General features: G+C 41.7%; 1 protein-coding gene across 1 annotated transcript in view; it reads left to right on the forward strand.

Moving 5' to 3' along the window:
- Positions 1-456: 456 nt before the first annotated feature.
- LOC149298393 (synergin gamma-like) overlaps positions 457-12,231 on the forward strand; it is a 47,847-nt gene continuing 36,072 nt past the window's right edge. Inside the window, exons 1-6 of the mRNA XM_089487567.1 lie at positions 457-512; positions 1,398-1,438; positions 8,487-8,608; positions 8,746-8,876; positions 10,240-10,345; positions 10,642-10,753. Of these exons, the coding sequence (XP_089343693.1) occupies positions 457-512; positions 1,398-1,438; positions 8,487-8,608; positions 8,746-8,876; positions 10,240-10,345; positions 10,642-10,753 (568 nt within the window). The remainder of the gene's footprint in view (positions 513-1,397; positions 1,439-8,486; positions 8,609-8,745; positions 8,877-10,239; positions 10,346-10,641; positions 10,754-12,231) is intronic.

The following is a 12,231-nucleotide window of genomic DNA, read 5'->3' on the forward strand; positions in this document are numbered from 1 at the left end:
GCTGGCGACAATCATGCTGGTCTTCCGACATAACCCCCAGAGTCTGGCTGAAAGGAGGAGAAACGTCCGCCATATTAACATCGATATAAGTTGACTGATAGCTGTGCTTACTGTCACACGAACTCTTATCATCAACTGCGGAAGATTGTTGTTAAATAAAACTTTTAGTGCATGCTCATTGTTTCATATTTGTACTTGATTTTTAACCTGAAGTAGTAGTAAATATTTTTTTAAATAAGCAAAAAAGCATTACAATAATACAATTATCACAGTTTTAAAAATGGGCTTAATTCTGTGGAAAACAAATAACAGTAACTTATATTCTAACGAGACGGTGTTGCGTCCAATGTCAACAAAGAATAATGCATATTAAAGGTCTTTACTGGCCATTACAGTGTGTTGAGATCTGTAAGGCTTTGCTGTTTCACATGCATGCGCGCAAAAGGGCAGGTGGGCATGGTTGCTGGTGGTAAGACTGCTATGATGAATGACAGGACTCTTTCTAGGCAACTGTAGGATTTCAATAACCTTTTAAATATAGTTTTTAAGAGACAGGGAGCATTGTGGAGAAAATGACAGATGGGTTATTTAATTTTTAAGAGCCTCCTAGGTGGAGCAGCACCTAGGAAGTACGTTGTATGGTGGGCCCCCCCAATGACGGAGGTGTCAGCCGTCACAGGGCTTCCCATAGAATTCTCCTGCCTGCTATACAGAGCTCTTCTGATGGTATTCATTAGAATTAAAAATGTTTTTTTTTGTGAGCCTTATTTAATAGGAGGGGCAGCTAAATTAATTTGAGGCATACTGCTTAACATAAATTAGTTTGACACTGTAAACAATATTAATATGAAATAGTTACATGGAAGTTGTCAAATTTACCCTCGGTTGTCTACTGTTCAATAACATATACTTTTGTGAAGGTAACTTGAATTGGCTGGGGCTTCAAATCATCACAAAATGGTACCTAGGCCCAAAAGATGGTGTCTATGCTATGCTTCCAACTATGTGGGAACGGCTAATAAAGACATGGTTTGGATGAGCTTAGTGTGGAAGAAACTGGCTGACCCTAACCACAACCCTCTTGATCACCTTTTGGATGAACTGGAATGAAGATTGCGAGCCAGTGCCTGACCTCACACATGGTCTACCAGATGAATAGATGAAAATTCCCACAGAAACGCTCCAAAATGTGGTGGAAAGCCTTCCGGCATGAGTGGAAGCTGTTATAGCGGCAAAGAGGGGACCAACTACAAATTAATGTCTTTATATCTCATGTCATAAAGGACCATGTTGGTGTAATGGCCAGGTGTGGCAATGCTTTTGACCATATAGTATAGCAATGATGTTCAAGCATGTTCACTCTTATAACAGACTTATAATTCTTTTACTTCTTTCAGCTTTATGTTTCCAGTAACTGCAGGGATTGGACCATCCCAAGGTATGTATGTGTTGTGTTATAGCAATGCTTACCATATTTTGCTTAGGTTGGCAAACATTAAACAGCAAACTGTATGGGAATGGAAACATTTTATTAGGGGGAAATATTTTAACAACACAAGTCCTAGAGCTGTTTCTGTTTTTGAAAGCACATGGCTGCTTGGGAAGATATTACAAGACAATAATCTGCAGAATATCCAAATTAGAACTGAGCATGAATTATTCCATATTTTCCCGGCGTATAGTGGAGGTACCGTTGGGCTTGCTCTCTTCCCCGGGACAAACACTAAAAAAGATAGAAGGGGTTAAGCTCCACCACCCCCCTTACCCTATAACTGCACGTACCAGCGACCAGCATTCAGTTCTTTTTTTGTCCCGCAGGGACGAGCACAGGGGATTCTGCTCCATTCTTCTGCTTCGGCAGCTTGGATCCGGATCGGCCGGCACACGGGTTGTGTCCGGCGAAAGGGGGTTCCTGCAAGTCCGTTCGCTCCCCGCGTGGGAGCTCGGCTGATCTTTGCAGCACCGCGTTACAGAGTGAATCTGTAGCGGTGATTTGTTTCAAGCAGGGGAGGAGCATGCGCAGTACAGTGGAACGCACGTCCGGGTGGCTATGCGTTCCACTGATGATCCGGCCGTGCTACAGATATGAGTAAACTTAAAAGGGGTAGGATAAAAGCGCTAAAAGCAACAAAAAAAAAACAACAAAAAAAAAAAGTCCTTTTTAAAACAAAGTTGTTGTAGATGATGTAGCAGCAGAACCAGAGTCTATACACTCTGAGGAAGCCTGTGCTAGGCGAAACGCGTTTGTGTATTTTATATTAATCCTTTGTTGGTTTTTATTGGTTTTTATTACCATAAGTTTAAAATAAAAGTTTTTTTTAAAAACTATTTTATCTTGCTCCTGGACCCCTTTTTTTTTTTTTTTTTTTTTTTTAATTTATAAGACACAACACCTTGTGTGGGGATTTTACCACTTAAGCGCTGAGGAGTGAGCAATTCTATAATTGCTCACCAAAAAGGAACTGTGGACACTACAGACTGCTTCAAAGGCTGAGGCTAAAGAAAGCTGCCAAAGAAATCTTTAAGGCGAGGATTATATCGCCCAAGCGTATACTTTGGGGCTAACTGAAGAAGCCCCACCAAATGTGAGTAGCCCTTTGTGGCCTTCATTTCAAACAAAAACAAGCCTTGAGACATATTGCACTATTGTGTTTTTCTTTTTTTTCTTTTTTTTTATATATCTCATATACATCCACGAGAGCACAGCCACTAACCCCCTTGTGAACCGTGCTACAGATATGCGCGGCTCGGATCATCCGATTTTGGCGCCAAATTCAAAAGTTGGCTGCCTATTTATGCTGTGCAAACCTGTCTGACCACAAGAGTGTGTGTCAGGACAGGTTTCCGTGTTGTCTGAACCCCCACACGGTTTTTGGTGATCTTTTTATTGATACACCAAAAAATATGTTAACCTTCATCTCCAGAGAAGGATAAAATGCCTTCGGCTCCTCCCTAAAAGGCTTCATGTCTAAACAGTTGGATTGCCTTGAATGTAACTCCTCTCCCAGACGGCTACAGGAGGAAGATGTGCCAGCAGTGTTTGGCAGATATCCGGGCAAAAGAGAAACAGAAGGATATGCTGTCTTTTCTATCCTGGTTCCAGGATAATTTGTCTTAAACATTTCAAGCATTTAAGGAGGCTGCCAAACCAATGGTGCACGACAAGCCTCACCTAATGGAATTTGCACAGCGTGAGTGGAAACATCCAAGTAATGTGCGTTTGTTTCTAGACACTTTTAAACATATTTTCAAGCTTTAAGATGACATCATGTGGGAAGAGCTTCCTAAGGTTGATGTCCAGATTGCTCAGTTGTCTAAGAAAACTACGTTGCCAATCGGAGAGGTTTCCGGCCTAAAAGTTACTATGGACATAGGAGAAGAGACCGCTAATAGAAGAATCTTCCAAGGCATCAAAGCAAAGCAGCATCAGCTGGAGCAGCAGTAGCGAGAGCTCAAGGCCTATGGCTCCAGAAATTGGAAGACCACGTTCTGGAGGATGCAGATAAGGATCTTTTCGCAACTTTTGGAATATTTGAAGCTTTGTAATGAATTCTTGATGTCAAGCCTACAAGGCAGAGATATTCCACGCCGTAGGATAGATCTTCCTTCCAGAAAAATAAAGATACCAGTAACCCATGGATCCGTCAGATTATATCAGAAGGCTACACCATAAAAGCTTGAAGGTCTCCACGCAATTGCTTCCTAGTATCCTCTTACCCAGCGTTGAACAAGTATGCAGCGCTTATTATGGCAGCATCTAAACTCCTCAAGTAGGGAGTTATAGAAACGTTCCAAAGATACAGCTATTTCAGGGAGTTTACTCTCGCTTGTTCTTGGTCCCATAGCCGGGGCACTCTTCATCCTGTACTGGATCTGAAGTCCGTCAACCAATATATTCCATATCAACACTTCCGCGTGGAAACCATCTCTTCGGTTACTCTAATGATTCAGAGAGGAGATTATGTGGCTTCCCTAGACCTACAGGATACTTACCTGCAGGTGCCAATAGCAGTAGAGTCAAGGAGATTTTTGAAATTTGCAGGGAAGACAAGCAAAGGTTTCCATCATTTTTACTTCAAGGCGCTACCCTTAGGCCTATCAATTGCTCCAGGATTCTCACTCCATTGGCTGCAGAACTGAGATTGAGAGGAATAGCTGTGGTTCCATATCTGGATGACTGGCTGATGAAAGCTTCATCCGCTGCACAACTTTTACAGAACTTCAAGTGATGATCACTCTTCTCATAGAACACGGCTGGCTTCTGAATGTGGCCAATTCACACTTAAACTCAACCACAGAGATCAAGTTTCTGGTGTTTGAGGTAAACGCAAGATCTTTACACCTCTATCTTCCAATAGTCAAGGCCATACGCATTCGGCTAAGTGTCACCGAGCTACAAGCGTATCCTCTCTGCTCTATCAGAAGGGTAATGAGCATTTTGGGATTTATGACTTCCACCATGCCGGCGATAGCCTGGGCACAGGCAAGAATGAGGCCTCTGCTATGGCATGTTCTGTCGCACTGGTCCAGGACCGACGAGGACCTAGACAAGAACATTCTGATATCTCAGGACATACTTCGACTAGAGTGGTGGAAGGTCAAAAGAAATTTGACAAGCGGCCTGTCCTTCCAGCCCACGCAGTGGCTGATAGTTACCATGGACGCATCCAAGACTGGTTGGGAAGCTCATTTCCAATTTCACACAGCACAAGGGAAGTGGTCAGTGCAGGAAGCGCGTCAATCGACAAACTTTAGGTAACTAAATGCCGTCTTGAAGGCTCGAGTATTCTTCAAACCATGGATATTGAGCAACCCAGTGAAGATTCAATCCGACAACGCCACAACACTAATTGACAGACAAGGAGAGTAACCAGTCTCCAAAGTTTATGCACCAAAATCATGCTGTGGGCACATGAAAATCTAGAAGCTATCTCGGCGGTCCATATCAGAAGTCAGAACAATGTACTGGCAGAAACAGATGTTCTCAAGCAGAATGGTCCCTTCATCCGACTATTTTTCAAGGGTTGGTGGCAATAGTAGACCTGTCGGAAGTGGATCTCATGGCGACAAGACTGAATCGGAAAGTCCCTCTTTTTGTCTCTCTATACAGAATGCTTTTCCCTCCTTTTTTTGATGGTCTGGAGATCAAGTGGCGATTCAACCTGGCATACATCTTTCCTCCGGTGTCTGATTCCTCGAGTCTTGCTCAAAGTCAAGATGGACAAGGCAAGAGTACTGGCAGTTATCCTGTTCTGGCCAAACAGGAGCTGGTTTTCCCACCTTCGCCAGCTTTCGGTAACATATGGGGAACTTCCGTTGTCCGCAGACGTTTTGGAGACTAAGGGAATTCCACTCCACATCCTTCAAATGTTCAGATTGACGGCTTGGTTGCTGCAAGGCTGATCATGAAATATCAAGGTATAGACCCAGTTAGACTTACTGACCCCAAGAGGAGAGTAGTCATATCTACATCAAGATTTTATCTAAGAACCTGGAGGAAATTTCTTGAATGGTGTCAGTCTCAAGGCCTGCAGTCTTCTCCTCCACCCATTCCGGTCATTCTGCGTGTTTTACACGTGGGATTTAAAGCGGGCCTCAAGGTTGCGACATTTAAAAGGGCAGATGTCTGCTCTTAGTCATTTTCTGCTACTCTATCTGGCGTCGGATCGTTTAATTCGGAGATTTTTTAAGGCCATCACGATTAAGAGACCTCCTGTTACATCGTTTTTTTCCACCGTGAGATCTTACCGTTCTGCTCAAGGCTCTGTGCTCGACTCCGTTTGAGCCTCTCCAAGAGGTTTCACTTAAATTCCTCTCCCTGAAGACAGCATTTTTAGTAGCTATCACATCGGCACGACGTTTTTCTCATCTTTCATCAAGGCGAAGTAGTTATGTATCCTAGGCCGTCATTCCTGCCTAAAGTCTTATCTCAAGCTAATATTGGCCAACCTATAGTCCAGCCAACATTTTCTCCAAACCCTATGACACCAGAAGAAAGTGACTGGCACTGTCTAGATGTTAAGAGAGACCGCTTCCTTTTGTTCAGCTGACCATCTGTTCCTTTAGTTCCATGAAAGATCTTCAGTTCAAGCTGTATCTAAATCTACCCTGGCCAGATGGCTCCCATGCCATCCGGCTGGCATATGACTCCTGTGGTGCGACTATTCCTCCTCCGATTAAGGCTCACTCCACACGATCCTTCTCTGTCTCTTGGGCCTCCAGGTCTTCAGTCTCTCCGGAGGAGATTTGTAAAGCAGCAGCGTGATCCTCATGGAACACTGTCATTAAACATTACAGACTGGACATTTCCTCTGCTTTGGCAGCTGAGTTTGGACGTCAAGTCCTGCACGCTGTTGAGATTTAACTCCCTCCCTTTTTGGGGGGGATCTTGCTATATCCCAACGGTACTGCCACTATATGCCGGGAAAAACAGTAATTTTACTCACCGTAAATTCTCTTTTCCCAAGTATAGTGGCAGTACAGGTTTCCCTCCCTAATTTCGTTATAAGATAATGTTTTCCATCCTTTGGTCCTCTTGTTATTAACTGAATGCTGGTCGCTGGTACGTGCAGTTATAGGGTAAGGGGGGGGTGGAGCTTAACCCCTTCTATTTTTTTTAGTGTTTGTCCCGGGGAAGAGAGCAAGCCCAACGGTACTGCCACTATACTTGGGAAAAGAGAATTTACGGTGAGTAAAATTACTGTTTTTAAAATTTTTGAGTCTCTAATTGTTATTCACTAGTTCAGGGTGGGAATGGGACAGGGTGGGCAACTTCTGGAGAAGCTACTTGTGGTGCTTTCTGCCACCCACAAACGGGCAGTTGTTTTAGATTGAACTCGTTAAGCTAAAAACTGGATCTTCCTTTTTACAGTGACTTCTATTGAAAAGTTGTGTCTCCCCCCCCCCTTATGTGTATATTCTGTCTCTAGTAAATGCTACCCATGATGCCTTTCCTGGAAATTTCTTTTCCTAGTTTACGCTTGGATAAAGTTTTTTCACAATATGTAAAGGGGAGATCTGTATTAGAAGGTATAACATAGTAATTCAGGTTGAAAAAAGACAGAGGTCCATCAAGTTCAACATTGCTGTTGCTCAACATTGCTGTTTCTCTTTTCATCAACAAGCTATATTTAATCGTGTATCCCATAATTAAAGTAATCCATCGAATTTTCAAGCACGTCTGTAGGTAGTGAATTCCACATCTTTGTTCTTACAATACAGAACCGTTTTCGCTGCTTTAAGTGAAATATCACTCATAATAATTATAATAGACTTATATAGAAGCACAATTGTATTTTCCTTCCATGAGTCAATGCCTCTCTTATACGTGCCAATATCTTACTGCCCCTTGCAGCAGCTGCATGATGTTGAACACTGTTGCTAAGTTTATAGTCAATAATTATTCCCAAGTCCTTTTTGTTTAACCCCCTTGATAACAATTGACACTCCGGGCAAATGACGCCACGGGTAGGAGCCAGCCATGGTCCCTGATGTCAATCTCTGTGTTGCTGAATGCCTCAACATCAAGGCATTACAGCAACACCATTTGGGTGCAGAAAGCGAAAGTAGATCCCTTTTTACACCATGACATTCCTGGCACATCAATTGTCACTAACTGGATGTTTGTGCGTGAACGTCCACCATAGACTGTATGGCAGCGGACTCCCGTTTAAAAAGATTGTTTCAACGATCGTCTCCTAAACTTCAACGGCATAGAGGCATTTCAGCGACACCGAACACCCACCGCAAAAAATAAAGGAGTTGCCAAAGTTTCCAAGAGGGTTTCTCCAGACCATCTTGAGAACTCTGGCTCCCTTTTCAGATTGAATACAGATATTGCATTTAACCATGCAAGTCAAGGGAGCCCAGTAAAATATAAAAAAAAAATAAAAAAATATCCCACTGATGTCACCATCTTTAGTTCCAAAAAATGTAAAAAAAATTGCTCGGCTCCAGTTAGAATCATTAGTAAACAGTGGCTCTAGGACAGAACCCTCAGGAGCGCCTCTTACCAATTTTGTGAATTTTCCTCTAATCACATATCTTTGAACTCTATCTTTAAGCCACCTTGCAGCACAGGCGAAAGTGATTTTGATTTGTCCAGAGACATTTATGAGGCACTGTATTGAATGTTTTGGCAAATTCAAATAAATCTGCTGAAAGACCCTAGTTTATATCTTTGCTCACCTCTTAGTCTGAGATGATGTGTGCTTCATAAAACCCGTGTTATATTATTCCTTAGCAGGATTTCATATAATTTCCACACCGGAGATGGCAGAATCACATTCCGTTACCTGACTGAGCTTTTAATCCCATTTAGAGTATTGATATCATTTCTATGCCTTCTATGTGAGCGCTGCCTGGGGATGGGTTTAAAAAGGGAGATTTCAGGTCATAATTACCAGTGTTTATATTTTTTTTACCCAATGGAATTCTGATTACCTCATCTTTCTAATATCCTTATCTATTTACTGCTGTTTAATTAGGTATGATGCCTGTGCAACAGCAACCTCATGGGTTTCCTATTGTACCAATGATGCAACCAGGCATGCAAAATATGATGGGAGTAGGTTTTGGCTCTCAGGTTCCCCAGCCAGCCCTAATTCAGGTAGGTTCACCATTTTTTACAAGTAGCAGTCTAAAAGCCTAATTTAAATATATAATTTGTACCTGATGCAGGGTGAACAAGCATCATAGTTTTTTTTGTTTTTTTTTAAAAAGATGTGATTTATATATTTGTGTCAGGGTGGAATGCCAATGGGACCAATGCAAGCAACCGGAATGCCTTTCATGGGGCAGCCTGCCTTTCTGGGAATGCGAACTCCTACTCAACAGTTTATCCCTGACATGCAGAAGCAGTTTGTAGAAGAGCAACAGTAAGTGAAAGTTGGTCGTAAATTTACTTTGAATGTAAAATTTACTCTAATAATGTATTTTGCCATTAAAATGCACCTCCTTTCAAGGTTCTTAAGGCAGCATACGACTACCCCAGTGTAAGGACACGAAGACGCGTATAAACGGTGCAGAATCTCTTGGCAGGGGTATAATATTGCTGCACAAGAAACACTGCAACATAAATTCTTAGGACTTTATATGATTGTTTCATGATACAGTTTGAGTGCTGTCAGGGCAGCCATTGTGGGCTGCGGTACCCATCATGACATTGCTTTTGTTGAAATGCAGTCTACAGCAAGTTGCATTGTCATTGTGAAGGACCCATATTATTGTAACTACTGTGTTCTTTAACTCTTGTGCATTGATGCTTCCAGTCGGAGCAGCTACACTGTTGTGCCCTTTTGTAGAATGATGCTGCCCATGTTTGTTTGGTAGAAAAAGTGGTTATGTCTCATTGCCTCACTTGTAAACTTAGCCACAGCAATAGAGAGAGAGAGATACCGTATTTGCTTGATTATAAGACAAGGTTTTTATCGTCTGAAAAATACCCCTCATCTTATAATCAAGGTCGTCTTCTAATCAGACTCAAATATAGTTCTGACTACGAGATTAAGATCCTGTCTGGTAACCTCCACTGCTGCTGGCACTTCCACCTGGGGGTTCTATTACCGAGCGCCGGTGAAAGTGCCGGCAGCTACGGAGGTTGTCTACGCGCATCGTGCAGGCCTTCCCCGGCTGCCAGAGAGGAGAATTCCCTGCAGCGCTGCGGGGTATTCTCCTCTTTGGCTAACGTCTGCGTGATGGACGCAGACAACCCCCGCTGCTGGCACTTCTGCCATGGTTTCTGTGATGGAGCACTGGCGTCACATGACCGCCTGGTTGTCAGCTGATTAGCCCTGCTAGAATTAGCCCACCCGTTGCCCCACTAGACACCAGGGAGTCAGAAGCACTGGTAATTTTGGGGGGGGGGGTTATATGGGGGGCATAAGGCTTTTCTAGAGGCAGAGTGCCCCATGATATGCCTTTTAACCCCCTAGATGCCACTCTGCCCCATGATATGCCTTTTAACCACTCTGGCATATATAGGGGTTAAAAAGCATATCAGGGAGGCAGAGTGGCATATAGGGGGTATAAGGCATTTTTGGGGGCAGATGTGCATAACTGGAGGGCAGGTTGGCAAATAAAAGGAAATGAAAAACAAAAAAAATTCTTTAGATTAATTTAAGATGTTGTGACCTGTCAATGCTGTTAGTTGTTACTGTAACAAAAGGACCAGTGACTTTCTAATCCAAAACAGGCTCAGGGGTGCTGCTACACATTTTTACTTTGTTTCTTTGTCTTAAGGAAAAGGTTTGAACAGCAACAAAAAATGTTAGAGGAAGAAAGAAAGCGGCGGCAGTTTGAAGAACAGAAACAGAAATTAAGGCTGTTAAGCAGTGTTAAGCCAAAGGTAAATCATGCACTGCATATTCATTATTGTCATAAATAGTCCTATGGTAATCTCTCATTTTCAGCATTTGGCTACTGATACTGGCTCATACTGATCAGTGAGTCAATTACAACCAGCTACTCATGGCGTGCTGAGGGCCATTTTTTTTTCTGTACAAAGAGTGAAAGTTATGATTAACCTTTTATTACCCAATGTCCAAGAATGATGTTAGTTGGTCATACTGATGATGGAATACATGTTCATCATCCTCCTAATAATATTTAATGACTGAATATGCTATATTTGTTTCTTTTTAGACTTGTGAAAAAAGTAGAGATGATGCATTGGAAGCAATCAAAGGAAATTTAGATGGTTTTTCCAGAGATGCCAAAATGCACCCAACTCCTGTATTGCATACAAAGAAAACAGGTAAATAAATGCATGTTTATATAGTGGAGTAGGAACACTTTTGGGCCCCATACAGTATACTATGACATTAGTAAAACTAATTCACAATATTGGTGTATCTTTCTTACATTGATAGAATGATAAAAGAACCCATATGTTAACATGTAAGTGGTGTAATAGTAAAGTATATAGTAACAAATTATCAACGCATCTTAACCCTTACACAAAGGTAAAAAACCTCATAGCAATAATATAGCATATACAAACATACGCAATCCTTGAACACCAGTGCTTTGTATCATCCTAGTGTGTTTGAGGAGTAATGTTCGACATGTTTGTTATCATTAGTTTTTGTCAATAACGTCTATAGGTAGACCATATTCAGAACATTATTTCTTTTCATTATCCTCCTGTTCATTTTGTCTCATCATTACTGCTCATTTTCCATTTTGCAGATTTTCCCTCATCACCCCATTCTTCTGTATCTGTATCCTCACATGCTACTCTTCTTGGTGCTGATGAAGAATTCAGTGATTTTGTCCAAGGGCCTGTCAAAGTTCCTTCAGTCCCTTCTATGCCCTCTTGTGTTTCTGGCCCTGTTGGCCAGATGCTGTCAGAGCAGGCTGTAACTGTATCACAGCGTTCTCCTGTAAGATCACAAGGGTCTACATCTTCACATGGTACCAATGAAACACTTACAGTCCAGTCCACCTCTACAACTAAGTTTTCTGCACAAAAAAGAGGTAATTTCTGAAAGTGCAGATAATATTCAGTTTTACATTTAGAGTTTACTTTTACAAAAATAGTTTGTGGCTAAATTTAAATTGATTCAGTAAGATAAGGAACCTCATTGACCTTTTCAAAGCAAAGTGGAAAAGGAGTTAAATTATGCCATACCAGAGTCAAGTTAACTTCTTGGCCCATGATAAAAGAGCAGTCTCTCTAGTTTAATGTTTTAAAGTAAACAGGGTCATTGGCAGGGTATATTAGCATTTTGTGATATTAGCCCCAATAAAATAAAAAAGATAAAAGTCCTGATGTCATGACATGTCCAGAGCGGTGCGCCCCAATGATAGGAACAAGCCACGTCACCCCAAGTTTATTAACTAATAAGCAGATTACTGTAGGAGGGTATTTAAATGAGCCTGTCCATTCACAAGTAAATACAGAATCAGAGCACGGAGCAGCAATGGATGACAGCGGTGAGCCATTGAGATGACTACTTTCGTGGTTAGCTAACCCTTGCCTGTATACTAACATTTGGGATTATTGCTAAAGGTTAGGTCTCTTTTGCTACTTCTCTTAAGCATTTCATATCCTCCAATCGGCAATCCATGTTTGATGTCTACATTGGAGAACTTTAGCTAAACTCACATCTAATTGTAATAATCCTCATTTCCTTTTTTTTTGATATTTTATATATGTTTGTAAATGTCATATACTATTTTATATTAAATCATTATTCTTGAATAAAATAATTCCCCAACTTTTGGTAAATA

This window comes from Sceloporus occidentalis, unplaced genomic scaffold (assembly GCF_023333645.1).
Source record: "Sceloporus occidentalis isolate IW3139 unplaced genomic scaffold, rSceOcc1.0.p SCAF_33, whole genome shotgun sequence".
Lineage (NCBI taxonomy): Eukaryota > Metazoa > Chordata > Lepidosauria > Squamata > Phrynosomatidae > Sceloporus > Sceloporus occidentalis.